This window comes from Rhagoletis pomonella, unplaced genomic scaffold (assembly GCF_013731165.1).
Source record: "Rhagoletis pomonella isolate Grant_MI unplaced genomic scaffold, Rhpom_1.0 Rhpom_scaffold_00002, whole genome shotgun sequence".
In the NCBI taxonomy this organism is placed as follows: Eukaryota; Metazoa; Arthropoda; class Insecta; order Diptera; family Tephritidae; genus Rhagoletis; species Rhagoletis pomonella.
Window position 1 is genome coordinate 27,330,279 of NW_023458556.1, and position 20,262 is coordinate 27,350,540.

The window sequence follows — 20,262 nt, forward strand, 5'->3', positions numbered from 1 at the left end:
CCACAGATATTTTCATATAATTTGCATCGACAATAACAAGTATGACAACTTTCTTGGGGTAAAAATGCAGCAAAGCATGATAAAAACATAGTAAGGTCAACCCGTTCTCTCAATTTGTCGGCCATGATTTTTTTTTTGAAGTTTGCCAACATTTTAAAGTCATATAAAATTGAGAGTAAAAAAAGGGAATTGTTCAAAGTTGTTGTTATTTGAGGTTGAAAATGAGAATGTGTGTGTGAGTTTGTTTGTAAAATTTTAAAATTAAATTGTTTGCAAACGTCAAGAATTCGAAAAATTCCTCTCAGCGGTTCTACGTTCCTATTTTTTTATCTTGCAGCAAAGAATGTTACTCATACGCCATGTACGGGCGGGGCCATGTAAGGCGTAACAGTAACATTCTTTCCTGCTCATATTTCATTCACAACATTTTGTTTATTAAACCATAGGTTTTCTTTCTTAATAACTTGTTTTTTTTGTGAAAGAACATGGTTAAATACATATGAAAAAAATTACAAAAATGTATTATTTCCGTTTAAACTTTGCATTTTTCTATTCACTTTGCAAATTAAAAAAAAAAATAAATATATATATATATCTTTGTAAAATGACCTGATCTAGATATACGTTGTGCAGATCCGTAATCTATGTCCCAAAATTAAGTTTAGGCGTGTCAGTTTATTTTTTGTGTAATTTCAGCCTCCCTACAGTGACATAGAAGCCAGGAAGACAATCAGATCGTTCAAAACGGTATAAAATATTCGTCGAATTCAGTAAAAAAATGTCAAATGCGTTTTTCGGTTCCTGTGACCATGGAAATGGATTCATTGACGCAAAAGCAGCAAACATGTGTGTTTCAAACTTTTTAAAAATTTCACTGCATACTATTTTCAGGTCAAAAAAAAGGAAAAAATAGAAAAAGCCTTAAAACGCTATTGATTTTTTTTGCTGGCTGTTCTCGTTCTCGACATATTAGAATTTGTCACGAAAAAAGTTCAATTTCCACACTGTGTGGAACGAAACACGAAATAGCTGGCACTTGCGGCATCAAGGAAAATTGCAAGGCTGACGAACTCGCTCCTCATGCCACCACCACCATATTTTCGTATACAGATATCATGGATACATACATATGGTATCTTTTTTCAAACATGCAAACTTCTACTAAATGAAAAATTCATAGAAATCGCCAATGCAAAACGACAAGTTTAATTCTCTACTTAACCACATATCCACATTTAGCTGAGTACCAAGGGATTTTTTGAGAAACGGGGATAACCATAAACCCCATAAGAAATTACAAAGAACACTAAATCTGATTCTAGTGACTGCCACTAACCCTCACCAAATGATGAATAGTTTTGACTAGTTATAGTAATTACTTAGAAAGGGGTAGTATTATATTCACAACTGCGAAATCTCTCCAGCAACATTCTGGTACATTGTGTTTAAGTGGAGTTATAAACAAAGTAAGCAAATAAACAAAAACTTGCTATTGTTCAAAATTGTGCGAACTGTCAGTTTCACACTGTCAGGATAAGCAAATTCTTAACTACATAAAAAGTTTCCTGCTAGCTTCATGTTGCCAATATGTTGCGAGTGTACAACCTGTCGGGGATGTGGTAAATTTCATGCTTATTTTTATACCCGAGCGCACTTGTGCACAAGGGTATTATAACTTTGTTCACATAACGGTTGTTTGTAACAGGCAAAACGAATCGAGATAGATATTGACAAATGTATACATAAATTATCAGAATGAAAAGAGAAATCGATTAAGCGGTGACTGTCTGTCCGTCCGTCCGTCCGTCCGTCTGTGCACACAATAACTCGTGTAAAAATTGAGATATCTTAACGAAACTTGGTACGTGCACTTCTTTTGGGCATAGGACGGACGGTATTGAAAATGGGCAAAATCGGACAATAACCACGCCTACCTCCCATATAACGGTAATTTCCAGAAATACGAAAACTGCGATATTTTAGTAACTACTGAAGATAATTCACTCAAAATTGATATTTACAATGACTGTTAGACGAAAAATAAGAATATTAAAATTTTCTGGAAAATGGGCGTAGCCACGCCCACTTATGGTTACATGTATATATCTTGGTAACCTCTGCACCGATTTCTTCCAAACTTGGCACAGTTGTTGGCCCTGGCACAGCATACCAAACGGCCGAAAATTTTTAAAATCGGACAATAACCACGCCCACATCCCATATAACGGTAATTTAGAGAAATACGAAATCCTCGATAAATCATTAAATATTAAAGCTAATTTATTCGAGATTGATGGTTGCAACAATTTTTTACCAAGACGTTTACGTTTATGATAAAATTTTGGAAAATGGGCGTGGCACCGCCCACTTATGATCACATATATGTATCTCGCTAACCGTTCTAGCAATTTGTACCAAACTCGGTATGGTTATTGTACTTGCCACATAAAAGCAAACCGTTGAAAATTGTTGAAATCGGACTAAAATTTCGGCCGCTTTTCATATAACGGTAAATTTCAGATTTGCCTGAAATTTCAATATTTCGAAATTGAAGGACGCTAGTTTACTTAATATTTATACACCCTGGCTTATCATGTTGCGTAAGCTTTCGGAAAGGTGGAAAACATATATTTAATACTTGCGCCGGGTATTTAATGTTCGGCTCCGCCCGAACTTATACTTTCTTACTTGTTTATAATGAAATTTTGTGTAGGTTAGACAGCTCTGTCAAAATAAAAGGGAACAAACTGAATATTATGTTTTAATTAAAAACCAGTAAAAAACGATATATTTCGCTAGTACGAGTATGTATTTATAGTTCGACCTTATGCTGGATGGAATACATAATTCAAACCCGAAAAAGAAAAGAACTTTTAGTTAAAGAAACCTCATTATTTTACATAAAGAACTCCTAGCGATATCTGTTATAAGAAGGAAATTCGTCTCACCAAAATATCTTTCAAAACATTTGATCGTAGCCTTTGAGTTTATTGTATCGAAAGAATGTGGGAATTAAGAAAATCATTAAAATTAATTTTTTAAGTTATCTTAAATTAAAACATAGTTAAATTAAAAAAGAAAAAAAATTTAGGAAAAGAAAAAGTTTTATTAAACAAATAAAAATTAGGTTTCTTAAAATTAAATGAAGTTAAAAAAATGTTTTTCTTTTTTAAATGATTTAATCTAAATATTAAAAAATAAAGTAAGTTCCTATACAGCAAATGAAATAAAATAAAGTAAATGAAATTAAAAAATATTTAATGTTTGAAGAAAATCTACAAATTAAGTTAAAACACAAAACTGAATTAAAAAAAGCAATAAATGTAAGTTTCAGAAATTGAAAAATATGAAACTAGGTAAAAAAAAAATTTATTTAAATAAATATTAAATGACATTAAAAAAATTGATTCTTTTTAAAACAATAACATCTAAAAATTAGAACAAATTAAAATTGAAAACGAAAATATATTAAAAAAGAAAAAAAATATTAAAGAAAAAAAAACTAATTAAAAAAGAAATAAAATAAGTTTTAAATATGAGAAAATGAGATTAAATGCTTTTCTTTAATATTGCTTTCTTGAATTTAATGTCATTTTATTTATATTTGAAACTCTTTATTTCTTTCTTGATTCGTTTTTTCTTTTTAAAATATTTTTTTAAGTAATGAAATCTAAATATAAAGAAAAAACAATAAAAAATAAAATAGTTCCCAGAATGAAATTAAATCAAAAAATTTGAAAATAATAGAAAAAATAATAAAAAAACAAAAATTGGAATTAGAAAATAAAATAAGTTTCTGAAAGCTAAAAGAAATTTAAATGTGATTATTTGGATTTAATAAAGCTTGTACATAAATTAGCCAGATATTATTTAGTTATTTGAGCATAATTTTTGAATTTTTATTTGATTACATTACATTTTTTAGTGCAAAGTGCAGAAAACTAGCAATTTTGAAGATAATATTACATAACTAAACCTAGTTGTAGGGTTCCCCCAAAACGATATTATTTAGTTATTTGAGCCTGATTTTTGAATTTTTATTTGATTACATTAAATTTTTTAGTGCAAAGTGAAGACAATTAGGAATTTTGAAGAAGATATTACATAATTAAACCTAGTTGTAGGGTTCCCCTAAAACGAAAAAAATCACAAGAAAAATTTGAAATGGTATAACAAAAACTTTCAACAAAATTAACTTTATTTTTGGAGCTTTTAGAAAGATTTTGCGTATGCAGATTATAGTTAATTAAACAATAAAATAATAATAATAATAATAAAACATTTTTCTAAAAGCTAACATTTTATTTTTTTTAATTTTGGTAAAGTTTTTTTTTTATAATATTTCAAATTTTTCTTGTGATTTTTTTGTTTTTCATTTTGGGGGAAAACCTTTCAAGTAATTGGAGTTATAAGTATCTACCCTTTGTACACCTTTAGCTTTAAGCTTTAATTAACCGCAGTTTAGAGCTTTACCCCGTTACTTTCCACCTTACCTTGAGCTCATTCAAATCAGATTAAAAGTGTCATAACGAATGATGCTCATTTTCGAGCCACGAGTGTTCGCGTATCAGTCGTTCAGTTATTATCGAATGTCACGTATACGCCATGCGTGCCCAAGTGCTTTGAAAGCAAGCAAATTGGCTTAGTAACGTTTAGCATTCGATGCATACTGGCTTTTGTTGGTTTTTTTTTTAAATTTTATGGCACAAGGTGAGACATACAATTAAGATTGTAAAATGCAGATAAGGGCATGTCTTTTTGTTTTAATTTACACAACAATGTGAGCGCACGTGCACACCTATGTACTATGTAAACACTCCTATATGTATGTATACATGCATGGTTGGGAAAATTCTGAGATTTGAATTTGAATCACCAACAAGATAAGTGATTTCCTGCAAATACCAGTACAAGCAAATTCCAGCAAATTTGAATAGCAATGATTGGATTTGTATGAAGAAGGGGTTTTTATTGCCTGCACCATTTAGTGATTTGGCGCTTATATGCAATTAATCATGGCACAGCCGTTGAACTGTGACCGACGATATGACTGACGTATGCATGCAAATTTGTGCGCAAATACCAACAAACGCGTAATGGCTTAAGTCTCTTGTGTTGAAGTGGAAAAAGGATAACGATTTGTGTGTGTATGTATGTAACTAAGGTATATTTTTGCAGTATTTTTTCATTCGTTATTCGGTACTTACTTGCATTTTCATGGGATCCGTATTCACTTGACACATGTACTTGCCGGCATCCTCCATTTTCACATTCCGTATGACCAACGTCCACGTATTGAAGTCATTATGTGTGACTGACAATCGATCATTGTTTGTTATCACATGTTCGTGTATGGCCAGAATCGCCTTCGCATCGGCCTTAATCCAAGCGACCTGTAGTAGTAGTTCGGTGTCGAGTGGTTTTTGTGTTGCACGGCATGGTACGAGTATATTCAAAATACAATCGTAGTTAGGACGGGCAAGACAGTCGAGTGTGTGTGAGTGGTGTATGAGAATCGCCGAGATTAGAGCGAAGGAGGTCGAGCAGGAGAACAGCATGTAGAGCCATTGAAGTGGGCGTTGTAGCGTAGATTGTTTATTGATATGCATATGCATATGTGGGTGTATGGTATGTGTACATACAGTTGTTTGGTTGCGTGTATGTGGGTGTTCAGTCATGTTGTGGTGATTCACAGTTCATTTAGTTGAGTTTGTGTATTAGTGTGTGTGTGTTTGTGAGCATGTATGCGGTTATGTTTTCGTTGCGCGAGTATTTGTGTTTGTGTGTATGTGTGTGGTATTGTGTGACCACAGTGCAGCAGTTGTATTCAAATTACATTTTGATATGCGCCCAACATGTGCGTGATTTTTTGTTTGTTTATTTTTTCATTTCGATTTTCATTTTATTTTCGCATATCCAATTCAAATTGGTTTAGTTGTGTTTTTAGTGTTTTGTTGTTGTTGTTGTTGTTATCAATACCCGTCGTTATTTGATGTTTCATTAGTTTTGTATGACCGGGCCACCAACAAAGATAAGCAAAAAAGCAACATTAAACCGCGTACGGCCAGCGAACGACAGCAACGTTGGATTAGCGTAAATGGGCGGAAGAAGCCAGTGGTCATAAAAGCAGCAGTGGTCGTCGTATAGTCATTGGAGTTTTTAGCATAGTTTTTATTTGTATTTTATATTGGGTTGCGCCACCACCATTGTCATCATCATCATCATCAACGTTTATTCAACAATTTCCGGTATTATTTTGTGTGATTTGATTTTTTATTATTTATTTTTTTTTGGTTTTATTTTTAACGCGCCCACATTAACGGATTTGTGTTCAAATCGGATTTTATTTTGTATTTGCAGTGGTGATTATTCAAATTTGTTTGTGATGTTTGCAAGTTTAAATTTTTTTCATACAGTTTTTAATAAAAAAGAAATGTGGTTGGTTTTGAGTTTTGTGGTAAAATATTTTTGTTTATTGCAATTTATTATTTTTCATTTTAGTTTGATTGTTTTAAAATATATTTAAAATCGATTTTAATGTTTATTTAAATTTTTTAAGTCGACGATTTTGTTTTAAGTTTAAATTTTTAATTTTTAAGAAATTTTTTTACATTAAAATTTTTCAGTGATTTTTAATATATATATTTTTTCATATTCATATAAAAAAATTTTATATTTTGATTTTTTTATTTTTGGTTTAATTTCGATGGGAATTAAATTTTGATAACAGGTTTTAAAAAAGTTTTTTTTTTCAGTTTTAATTCAAAATGTATATTTAGTACATGTTTTGTTATTTTTTTATTGTTTTATTTAATATTAGATATGTATTTAATTTAATAATTTTTTATTTTATTTTGGTTTTATTTTATTTGGATTTAATTAAATTTTTTTTTCGTTATATGTGTGTTATTTGATGTTATATACATATTATTATATTAAAATTTTTTATATTTTATTTTATTAAATTTAAGTTTAATTTAGTAAATTTTTTCCACCGCAATTGCCGTTACCGCAGAAAATCGATATGCGTGCAGTAGACGACATGAGTCCGTCGGCGATGTAAAGTTTAGCAATTTAAATTTCAGTTGAACCAGCCATTCAGTTGGTCGTAGTAGACGATAGTAAAGTTGCAGTCATGTGCAGCATAGATTGTTGTTGTTGTGATTTTTGTGTTGGTTGTCATCATTGTTCGTATTGGTGGTGGTAGGGGCACAGCGCATTGTTGGTATTGTTGCCAGATGTCAGCGCCATTTGACGCCGTTTTCGATTTAGCAAGTTTTTCAAGTCCAATTTTTGTTTGTTTATTTTTGATTTGTTTCGTAAGTTTTTTTTTCGGTCGAAGCAGATCATTGCATCAGCGATTTTTGTTTTTGCGCAGCATGGAAAAGCATATTTTGTGTGCAATTAGTGGATATCGGATTATTGTTGGCATCGTTTTTTTTTCATTTTTTTTTATAATTTTTTACGGATGGTTTTTATTTTGTGTTGATTTTTTTATACATTTTAGTTGTCCACGTTTTTTTTTGTTTGATGTGTTAATTGGTGATATATCAATATTTGGCGATATTAAAATTGGTTTTTGCGATAATTATCAATATTTAAAGGTTAAACATTTTCCATTTTTTTTGTTTAAAATATTTTTAATTTTATTTATTTATTTTTGGCAATTTCAAACACAATTATGGGTTTAATTGCATGTTAGGTAGCATATATGAGTTCAAGTTCAATGATTAATTAAATAAGTTACAGCATTTTTGTAATTTTTAATGCCGATCCCAGTTTTTTGTAATATTTTTTTTTATATATATATTTAAATATTTTTTTTTTGTATGTGATTTGTTTAAATTTTGCGCGAAGTATTCCAACGTTGTCAAGACGAGTTCAAGGAAAAATGAAAGCTTATATTTAGCTAATATTTTTATTAAAGTTTTCGTACACAGCGAATTACAATTTAATTTTGTTTTTAATAAAAAATGAATTAACGAAAAATTTATGTGGTGCAGTTTGTGCATACAAGTAACTTCTTTTTATTTAGTTCTAGGCATTCCAAAAAAAATTAAGTATACTAATTTAATCATGAGGTATTTGATCATTATAAAGTATAAAAATTATATAAAAATAATACTTATATTATGTATTAAATACTGAGAGTTAAAATTGGGTGTCCTTGAAAAAATATGTAAGATAAAGCATCCAAACATCTGTTTGTATATACAATGAGTTCATTTTTGATTAGTATAAAAGCATGCAATTACAATTAGATTCCGAAAAGTTTGGTTACACCCAAAACAAGAAGGACGGCTAAGTAGTAGTTCACCTCAATGTAATCAAAATCCTTTTAGGACGTTTCCATTTACAATACTTATACACAGCAAAGCTTGTAAACTCCTATCTATATATGAGTCGTTTATTTTGAAAGTGGTATAAGTCCCTTCACAACTTTTGTGCTTAAATGACCGGTTACTTGTAGCTGAACGCGTCGCACATTCATAGGTACGATTTAGGCGGCCGGAAGTGATATTAGGAACCACACACTATCCCTCTTGATCACGGATAACGCCACTGTTACATTTAGTCGCTACTTTTAGCATACGCATCTGTTCACAATAATCTTATGAAAACAACGTTTGAACTGTCATAATTTTGTTCACAAGTAACTAATTACAATTTTAGTGGGGGGTCACTAATCAACCTGGTAAGTGTCATTGCGTTTTAAGAAAATTGAGTTAAATATTTATTATTTGTACTTGTTGCGTTAAGCATTTCTACATAGATTCCATCTCTTTTCAGAGGTTCTGAAATATACCAGTGTCCGTCCATGTTGTAACTTACTTTAGACTAGAAAGTGTACATATTTACTTAGTTAAACTATGTAGTAAAAATTTGCCACAGATTCACGCTGACTCCGGGGTAGAGGGCATTTGTTGAACTTTGTAGTAGATAAAACTGGATACAATTTTTTTTTGCGCAGCGGATTCAAATATTCTATTCCTAGTAGAAATTCCAGCTGATTCCGAAAATCGAGTTTAATTTTTTTCAATTCACCGGCGTTTAGCTAGAAAAAAAATGGTTCCACTTAATCAAGTATATCTTTCGAACCAGTTAGACAATCGTAATACAAAGTGTAGCAAATGAAAGCCTAAATAATTCCCCACAAACTGTATATCGATGGCTGAGTGGAAGATCGACCTATCTCGGCTGCCAGTTCGAAAACGCTCTATCTCAAAAAACTTTTCAAGAACGCCCTATTTCAGAATTTTATTGAAAAACACCCTATCTCAAAATTCGGTTCAAAAACGCCCTATCTCACTTCAAAATGTATTGAAAATATGCTGAGATAGGGCGTTTTTGAATCGGCAGCTGAGATAGGGCGTTTTTAAAACGAATTCTGAAATAGGGCGTTCTAGAAAAGTTTTTTGAGATAGAATGTTTTCGAACTGGCTGCCGAGATAGGTCGATCTTCCATTCAGCCATCGATATATAATCGTCTCTCAAAAAGAAATAAAAAATTCCACAAAAATAAAAAAAAATCGTTTTCGTATTAAGTTTGGATCAAAGTCTTCCGTACTCGTACATGTTAAATTCAGTTTTTCACACAAGGTATTTATGTTCGAAAAATTTTTTTTATTTATATGGAAGAAACTGCCAGCAACAAACACGTTTTTTAAGCAACGTATATCGTACGATATTATACCGCACGTCATCTGTTTTGGGAGTACCTTAAAAGAGGTCTACACTCCAGAAATCGTCAATAACACTCATGGAACTATATTTTCTGATCACAGGTTGAATTGAGAAATAAAATGCTGCCTTAACGAAAAAAAATATCTTTTTAAAAAAATCGTATTTTGAATCTGGTTTAATCAAAGAACTCGAAGCAAAATTTTTCAGAAAACATATGTATCTGATTTATCAGAAATGGCCTGGCATGAAAATTCTTGTTGAAAAAAAAAATGGGGACTAGAGACTGCCACATTTGTATAAGAGAAGCAAGCTGATCATTTTGTGTTTTGTCATCCTTGAACGACTTTTGCCAACGGTTTTCCTCTGGATATTTTTTTATTTGGAGTTAGGTGAAGCCAAAAGTTTTCGTCGATAAGTCAACTACGATTCAAAACTTGGCAGCCAAAATTACTCGCGCAATTAGCAAGATACCGGTAGTAATGCTGGAAAGAGTAATTGAAAATTGGCCTTCCGAATGGACCACCTACAGCGTAGTCGCGACCAACATTTGAATTAAATTGTTGTAAAAAAGTAAATGCAGAGATTGTTCCTTCGGGTAATAAATAATACAGATTCCGACATCCAGTTCTGTTTTGTCTAAAATTAAAATTTCAGTAAAATCGGTTTAAAAGTAATACTTTTTTCGGTAGCTTAAGTATATAGTAATTTATCATTGAGAAGCGTCCAGTCTGTGGAAGATTACTACGATGGACACATGGTGATGAACTTTTTTGAAATCCACCGGAATACTCTTAAGAAATAAACTAGTAATTTCCGAGACAAATCTCTCCTATGTACCTATATATGTATAAATTTGAATGCCTCCAAATGCTTATATCCCCTTCATTCATAACTTACATTAACTAGGAGGCCAAAACTCATGATATTGGTTTCTTTCTTGTTTTTTTTTTTAAATGAAAGTGATGTAAATGAAGAGCAGTTGAATATAGGAGGCACTCGAAGTGTTACCAATTAAAAATGGTATAATTTTTACATTTTTTATTTCGAAATTTTTACTTTTTTTTCGAAAATATCATTTCATTTTAAGAACTACTCAAGGTTTAAGAAAAATGTATTACTGTTCGATGTAGCAATCTTTAGTGCGGATAATAGCACCGAGTCTGTCCGGCAAAGCTTCGCAGAATGCACGAATGTGGACTGGTGGTATTTTGCCCCACTGGCGGCGAAAAGCACTTTTCACGGCGTTGATTGTCTCATATCTTTTAGCTGATACTTTGGCCTTGAGAATGGACCATATGGAAAAGTGCTTTGGGGTTAAGTTCTGTGAATTTGGTGGCCATTGTTGTGAAGAAATGAAGCCCGAAAGCTTTTTTCTAAAAATCGTTGAATTTCGCAAACTTTAAGCGATGGTGGCGAGTCTTATTGAAACGCCCAACGATTTCTACCGATGTGTTTTTGTGCCCAAAGTAACAAAGCATAGTTTAAAATTTTTTCACGGTAGATTTGTTGATTTATCTTTACGTCCTGTTCAATATACAATTCCAATAGACGGCATTCGTGCAACGTGTGAAGCATTCCCTTACAGAATCGATGCAGTAAAAAATTTTTCTTAAACCCTGACTAGTTCTTATGATGAACCCCCATGCTCTTGAATAAAACAAAAGCAAAACAGACAAAATTATAGCATTTTCGATTGGAAACACTTCGAGTGCCTACAACGGTACTTATATGAAAGTAATCAATGCTATTTACATATTTTTATTTTAGACAGTTTAAATATTTGCTTTAAGGAAAGAGTGATAAATTACTTAATAGGCATGCACACACACACACACACACATTGAGAGTTTTTTTTTTTTTAAATACATAAACATAAATAATTGAGTGCAACAATTAAGCTAAATATTAAATGGTGCAAAGTCTGTTTCGGTTTTAAATTGGTGCGCTTAAAATTCGATATAATAATAGTACTCGTAAAAAGAAAAGTTAAAAGTAAATATGTAAATAAATAAAATGCAAAAAAAAAACGCTCTTCTGTGATGAATGTCATGAATTACTCAATTATGTGCGCGCAAGTTTGTTAAATACCGTTTTTGCTGTTCAGTGCCAATAAATAAAATAAATTGTTGATACTAGCAAATAAATGTAAATGATACAGAAGAGATTAAAACGCGTAAATATTGACGGCTAGTAAAGTGAATGACAGATGAGTGTGTTAACATAGGTTTTCATTCCAGTTTTTTTATACCCGAGCGCACTTGTGCACAAGGGTATTATAACTTTGTTCACATAACGGTTGTTTGTAACAGGCAAAACGAATCGAGATAGATATAGACAAATGTATACATAAATGATCAGGATGAAAAGAGAAATCGATTAAGCGGTGACTGTCTGTCCGTCCGTCCGTCCGTCTGTCCGTCTGTGCACACGATAACTCGAGTAAAAATTGAGATATCTTAACGAAACTTGGTACGTGCACTTCTTTCGGGCGTAGGACGGATGGTATTGAAAATGGGCAAAATCGGACAATAACCACGCCTACCTCCCATATAACGGTAATTTTCAGAAATACAAAAACTGCGATAGTTTCGTAACTACTGAAGATAATTCACTCAAAATTGATATTTATAATAAATTCTAGACGAAAAATAAGAATATTATAAATTTTTGGAAAATGGGCGTAGCCACGCCCAGTTATGTTTACATGTGTATATCTTGGTAACCGCTGCACCAATTTCTTCCAAACTTGGCACAGTTGTTAACCTTGGTATAACATGCGAAATGGCCGAAAATTTTTAAAATAGGACAATAATCCCATATAATGTAAGTTAATGTATTTTCAAAAGTACTTAATCCGGAAATTTAATATATACTCTTATTACTTGATTCTACATATCGTGCACTTTCTTCAAAGGGGTATTAATTCAGTATTTACCTTATCACTTTAATTGAATAAAATTTTTCAACTAGTTGGCAACCCGCCAAAAAAATATTTTCGGCAGTAAATTTTCCTAAACCTCTTCATTTTGATACCCATATTGCAATATTTAATTTTCTTATCAATTAAATCAAATTAAACTTTTCAAACAGTTGGCAAGCTTCCATAAAAATATTTTCGATTGTAAGCCTTCTTAAACTTCTGTCTTTTGTCAACCATATTACATTATTTACTTTATCTTCTTAATTTACTTAAACTGGAATTTTCAAACTGGTAGGCATTCTCTAATTATTTTTTTCCTATGTTTTAAGTTAAACCGGTAGCAGTGCATCGGTAATAACTGCACTACATTTCTCCCAATAACTTTCGAGTGATGCGCGTATAAACATACAGACAGGTAGACGGACATCAGAAATTCGCCGCGATGTATAGCTTAAATTACCCACAAAGGAATGAACTGCGAAGCACTACATATATGTATAACTATATACGACTGCATAAATATACACGGGTATACATAAGTATGTGTGCTTTTGAATTTACCACAGTAATGACAACATTTCATTTTCAGAGCAAACATTCACTAACTGCCTGCTTAGTTAGACAGTTACGCTAGTTACATAAATAGTTGAACTTTCGATGGCTACCTTTATGTACATACATACATACATATGTACGTAATATTTGTGGCATGCAGTCACGTACAACACATTTGTTGCACTTTTCATTTTCGGTTGCAAAATTTCCAGACTGCGCTTGCATGCAGCCTCCTATAAATATACCTCTTTGAATTTTCATTTTAGTTACACTTGGACTTTAATAACATTTTAGCAATGCAAATTGAATAACACTCGTATGGTGGGTTGCCAATTGTCATTATCATCTATGAAAATGAAATTGTGTAAGCAATCGCTACGAGTTGTGTGTGTGTGTTTTGGCATCTGTTAAAAATTACTTAAAAAACATTTAGGTGGGCTTTATGCCACTACAGGCAACTGTAGTTCGCCAAATGAATGTTCATACGGTAATTATTAACTGAATTGCAGTGACCTAGAAATACTCGTCGTGTGGCATAGCAAATTTATTCGCTGTTCAATCAGCTTTTGTGTAATTAAGGTTTTTTTTGCTTCATCTTCTTTTTTCTTCTGTTGTGTACAATCTTTTGCTATATCGAATCACTCTCCTTTAGTAAAGCCTCTTGAGGTCTAGTGAATTAAATTCACCATTTTGGTGGTGTTCTAATAGCAGTTCAGCGTAGATTTTGCTCGAAATCAAAACAAGGACTTGATTCTCCAACAGCTCAGTGTGAATGTGCGGAGTTGCTTGGAGCAACTCTTTATTTTTAACCGACTTCCAAAAAAGAGGAGGTTATCAGTTCGACGGAATATTTTTTTTTTGTATGTATGTTACCGCATAACTTTGCACCACGTCAACCGATTTCAATAATTTGCAACGGAAAGGTAGTGTCTCAGAGGTGGTCCCATACTAATTTGGTTTAGATCCGATCATTGGATCATGAAATATATAGATATATATATATTTTTTTTAAGTCGGTTTTTTTTTGCTAAAAATTACTTGTTGCCTCTTATATTCCACCGAATAGTAGCTTGTATATCAACGCTCCTGTAGATAATGTTTTGCATCTAAGTTTCAGAATTGGCGATCATCACCCCTGTGCATGCTCAGGGATCATAATTTGGGTAATATCTTTTGGAATATCCTTAAAAAATCATCATACTGTGAGACATACGTAACAGACAGCTTGCTAAGCATTGGTCTGTTGCAAATTAATGGAATTGTAAATAAACTTGAGACTATTTTAGACCAAATGTTTATTAACTATATATGTATAACACTGTAGGGACGCTAAAATGAGCCCGAAAAAAAAACGCCAAAACACGTAATGTTAATATAGGTTCGTAGATTACGGTTATGTACACCATTTTTCTAGATCAGGTAATTTTCCTAAGATATTTTGATTTTAAGTTTGTATTGCGAATGTTACTCATACACCCTGTACGACTATGTACTTGTAGGTCCTAGACTGTAGGATCATGTGCGATATGGCTACGGTGACCATTCGTACCGCTTTTGGCGGCACAGTACCGATTTTAAGAAAATTGTCCCGCTGAATATTTTTCAAAAGTCTAAAGTGTAAGATTTGTCATATTTGTGCCTATTAAATTCCGCTTTTTAGTGTTTTCTTCAGCATCCTAATTTTAATATGATTTTGGTTATTTTTTATTCTGTCAAACTGGTACTCTCGCTATACTGCAGTCCATCATTCTTGTCTAATTTTTTTGTAAGTTTTTTATAATTATTTGTTAATTCTTTTAATGAAACTATTCTAACTTCAATTGAAGTAAATTATAAACAATAACACTAATTCCCTCAAAAAAATTAAAATTACTAAAATTCGACAAAATCTCATGAAAACTTTGAACTTTTTAATTTGATTTCTGAGAAACATTCTGAGTATGCAGTTTTGTAGCCCATTCAATTCAAAGTGCAAATTTTAAGTAGGCGAGAAATACCGTTGATTTTTGGTAAGTTTTTTTTGTGGAAGGTGTTGCTCATTTTCTCCATACAAAAAAAAAAAACAAAAATGTTCAACATACTTTGTATACGCGAACCGTCAAAAATCAGCGGTAAGTCCAAACTACTTCAAACTTCCACTTTACAAAGTTAGTAAAATTTAATGGGTTACAAAACTTCATACTCAAAACAATTCTAGAAAATCTGATACAATTTTTTTAAAATTTTGATCAACATTTGTTAAAATTCATTGTGTTTTTATAAATATTTTAAAAAATTTGAAATTTTGATTTAGATTTTTTTTTTCTTAAATAGTAAGTTATATTTTCATAAAAAAATAATAAACATTTTTTAAACAAAGAAAAGTAGCCAAAACTTGCTAAAATGTCTTTTCCCTATTTACATGCTCGCCACCTTATATATAGCGCGTTTAGCGCAATAACTTTAAAGTGCTTGAGCTTCCACTACACGAAAAGCAAAGCTGCTGATGCTTAAATCAGGGATCAGACGATTTGTGAATTTGTACAATTATACAGTCACAGAGTGGGGTTGTTTGCAAATTTTTTATTGAGCTGAACTCTCTCTCGATAAAAATTCCTAGACAAACTTTAGACTAAAAAAATTCTAACCTAACCATTTTTGAAATTTACTCTAAATGAATAACCCTTTACTTCTAAAACTGTTTTTAGATACATATTATAGAAAGTGCAAAAATGGCAGCTAATGCTAAATGGAGAAGCAAATTTAATTTCAACGCTCACTTGCTGTTTGATTTTTTAACCAAATGGAAAATGCGACGAATTAAAATTTTTAGTTCGCATATGCGGATGTGTGTATGTATGTATGTGTGACGCACGAAAATGAAATTTAACTAAAAACATTGTTGGTTTATAAAAGTGCACTTTATTAAAAAAAAAAAAAACATGTGCATTTAAATTCGATAAATACAGAAGTTCGCCAGCTACATACATGTGGCTTTAATTGTATTTAGTTAAGTGAAATATTCAATTTAAATGTAAATAATTTTTTGTGAGTGCCCTGGTGCGAATTTGCGAATTGTGATTAATAATAAATCTAAAAAGTGCTTAACACTTCCATCAATTTTGTGCGCTATTACCATAATGTAGTGGATCGGTGCAATTTAAATTTTATATATATATATTTTTTTTTTGTGATTTTTTTTTAGTATGTACTCGTATTTAAAATATTACTTTTGCAACTACGTGCTAACAAAGTTATAGTTGTACTTGATTTATTTTTAATTTTTGCATTGAAAGTAAGTGCGCTTGTGCATGGAAAATCGTAATTCGTTTTTATAGTGCGATTTTTAATTAAATAAAAAAAAAAATGCAGAGAACTTTTACTTTCTCTTATAAACGCAAACGGTGCTGCAAAAGCAAAAGTAAAACCAAAAACAAAAAATAAAAAATAAATAAATAAACAAAATAAACCTTGTACGCCGCTTCAAAACCGATACATACCCTGGCCGTTGAGGAGTCGCCACTCACCCTGTGACCGCCGAGATTATTGACCACGCACGTGAAGGTCGCATCGCGTCCCTGCGCCACGGTGACATTCTCCAGCGGAAAGACGAAATCCGGCTCGAATGCGCCCACTGTCGAGATTTGGTTGGAAATGGAAATATCTACATTTCAATTGTTTTGTGAATTTCAGTGCATTTTGATTTGTAGCGTAAATTTGCATTGTAATTTTTTTTTTGTTTTTTTTTTTTATACGATTTTATTTGTGTTTTTTTTTGGTGGTTGGATGAGGGAAAAGGTTTTTGGTTGTTGGATAGTGGAAATTTTTTTTTTTTGTGAGATTTTTTTACATACAGTTGCAGATTTTTTTTTGTTTTTTTAACACACAATTTTACAATTTGTTGTTTGGCATACGATTTGTGAATGGAAATATGGGGCAAATCAATTAAGCAGCATTGAAAAAATCGCGTAAAAAAAGATAAAAAAGAACAAATTGAACAAAACGCATAATTATAAAAATTCATAGTTGCAAAAGTTTTGTTGTCTATTTTTTTTTCAATATTATACATAATTGAGCATACAAATACATAAGTACATAAGATTGACTACACATAATACATATATAATTGAAATTTTTTGTTGCAAATCAAATGTAGCAACATAAGAAAGGCGCAACAAATGTTGGCAATCATCTGCTGTGCAACACAAACGCAGTCACACGCGGTTATCACACACACACTCACATTCACTGCAGGAAAGATTTAGTACTCGCTAGTTTTGCAAAGAAAATAATATTTAATCGATGCTAAGACAAAACTTAATAAGAAGCCAATAATGAATGAGAAAAATATATTTTTTATTTATTTGGTTGAAAAGCAGTGCGAAAGAATTCACTTCAGCCGTTCAGGAAATGTTTTTTAAATTTGTGTGGTTTCTCTGATATTTACATAGGACCACAAAAAAGAAACGTCGAAGAAAAGTTCTATTGACCAGACCAAGCATTTAATATGTCTAGGTCGCTGAACACGTCTGGATTCCTTTCTAACCGCAAACATACTGGCGGACAAAATTTTTTAGATTTTGAGGGGTTAGCTATAATTTTTGTAGTTAGGGATTTTTGGAGTCGCTGATTACGAAGTATTTCCAGCTTTTCCCAATCCAAAATGATGGATCCAATATGGCGGAAACTTTTTTTTAATTATGAATTTACATAAAACTTGGTATGCAGGGATTTTTGAGGGCAGTGATTATGAATTTGAAATCAGATTTTCAAAATTAAAAATAGCGGCTCCAATATGACGGCAAAGAGAGAGTCCCTAGGTCAGTGTGCCCAAGATATCTTTGGCTTTCCTAATTAATGCCAAAAATGGTCTTTGTAGGCGAATTATTTATAAAAAAGTGTTCAACCATTGGAACCTTAAAAAGGATACATTTTTATATGTCTAAAGCCGGACAGTAACCGAAAATATGTTCGTTTTCAAGGCAAAGTCGGCCCCCAGTTTCTGTGATCACACCTTTTCGGTGTAAGTATGTGGAATCGCCGTCGGTTGTAACCAGTCACAAAAGTCAGGTACCCAGAAAGTTGCCTGATGCCATTTATATTTGTTGAGACAGTATTGCTTTTGATTAAAAGGGCAGCCGAAGAGCCTGGTCTGGCCCCCAACGGCTCCCCCACTCAGTAAATATGACTATAGAAGAGGCCCAACTGAGACCACAGAACGGCAGTTAGCGGTACTTCTCGTGCCAACTCGTCGGCGGCCTCAATTCCTTCGATTCCACATTGGCCTGAAACCAAACACAGTGCTACCGTGTTTTTGACTGGCAAAATTTGTAGCCTGCCAATGCAGTCCTGTTTGAAATGGTCCGGCAGGCTGCTTGTCTATCTAAAAAAAAGATAACTAGAAAGCGCCTTTAAAACCTTTTCAAGTTGTAATTTTGCGCAATTAAAGATTGCGAATGTTTGAGGCACGAAAGTTGCCAGGTCCAAGAGTACCTCCACACGCTCTATTCTCCTTGCCTGAACCATCTGTGTACCAGGGTACGAATCTGCAATCAAGTGCGGGGTGCCCCATTTGCCCAATCTTCGTTATCGAGGATTTTCACTTGGAACTTTCTGGCAAAACAGATCTCTTTAGTAATGGAAATAGAAATTCCGAATATTTACAACTCCGCTATCCAAGTATATCTTGTTTGTGTAGAAGCCGTCGTTATATAGTCGAAGTGGCACCACCCTCCTGTCCAAACTAGAAAGGACTCTAGAACCGAAGTTGAGCATTTGCTCTATTGAGCCAGTGACGGATGAACATGCCACTCTGTGCAGTTTGGTAAGGTGTAGTACGGGAGTTTTTTTTTGCAGTCTCTTCTGCCGCCACGCTGCAGATGAATAGGACGAAATCGAACATACGACCACACTATAGAGCCACTCTATCAGACTTGAGCTCAATGCCCGTTCTTTCAAAAAGTCTTCTCCACATGGCCCCTCAAGAATGGAAGTTCTAGTTGATTTCCCTTTGAGATAAGCATAAAGCGTGAGATGTAACGGTGCGAAAGTGTTAAGTTTCTCCCTGATATGAAGGTCCAATAGTCTCTTGTTAAGTTTTGAGAGTGAAGGAAGTTAGATTAGTAACACGAACACCTTTTTTCAAGCGTACGATGTGTGTTCCCAGCAATAATAATCCTTAAATAAAAAATACAGGGGATCAGTGATCTCCTCGATACTTATTTGTAGTAGTAGTGCTGGGGAAATTCCATAGCTGCTTTAAATGGTTTAAAAGACCGTACATCGTAACTTGTTCCTGTCAAAAATGGGCCCAGATATGCTATGACTTTTCACTCTAGGGAACTTATGTGCCTAGACACAGAGGTCATCAGATCTTGCTTCATCGAAGAGGCTGGGAAATGTACTTTATGCAGCTGATTTAGTAAAGGTGTCATCTTGCCTCCTTTAGAGATCTGGCACAAAAAAGGTTTAAAAATACTCACGCAATCCTTGCATAGTGAACTGAAACACATAAAGAACTGCTGGTACAAAACTACGGCAAGTGCACCGAATGGTATGCACATGCCAGGGGAAATAAGGGTCTGCCCTACTGATGCATTCGGTACTCTGGTGTCAATATCTCATTCCAACGCACAATAAAGAGGGGGACCACCATTGCAGCACTGATGATTCTAAATATCTCCCGCTTAAAAATCGGAAATATGACGAGTAATTAAATTTGATGATCGAGTATTCTGGGTATGGGAAACACTTATGGATTGATCAAAACTGGAGGATAGAAAAACTGGGGCTGGTATATCTGCGCCGAATTTTTCTATGGGAAATTCATGCAATCGAAATTGCGCAAGAGTGAGACTATTTTATTTATTTTACAGAATGCATCTGTACGTCGTATTATCGTTAACTAAAGAAAAAAAGGTGCATCTCGCCCTGATGAAGATAAACGATTAATAGGCATGTTTAAATTCAGGCTACAGAGACATAAATCCCAAAAAGTAGCAATTAAGTGATTTATAAACATTTAAACTTAGAACAACTTAAAGCCTAAACTTCACCATGAACAAAAAAAAACGCTACCGCAAAAGTCAGTATAAATTTAATTGAAAGCAAAAATTAATTAGTTT

The 20,262-nt window shown here is 32.8% G+C and overlaps 2 protein-coding genes across 4 annotated transcripts in view; one reads left to right on the forward strand and one right to left on the reverse strand.

The window, feature by feature from the left end:
• LOC118733374 (protein misato) overlaps positions 1 to 20,262 on the forward strand; it is a 434,582-nt gene that overhangs the window by 96,646 nt on the left and 317,674 nt on the right. The gene's annotated exons all lie outside the window — the stretch shown is intronic.
• LOC118733375 (protein amalgam) overlaps positions 1 to 20,262 on the reverse strand; it is a 62,387-nt gene that overhangs the window by 22,112 nt on the left and 20,013 nt on the right. Inside the window, exons 2-3 of the mRNA XM_036462740.1 lie at positions 16,666 to 16,802; positions 5,208 to 5,393 (exon numbers count right to left, since the gene is read on the reverse strand). Of these exons, the coding sequence (XP_036318633.1) occupies positions 5,208 to 5,393; positions 16,666 to 16,802 (323 nt within the window). The remainder of the gene's footprint in view (positions 1 to 5,207; positions 5,394 to 16,665; positions 16,803 to 20,262) is intronic.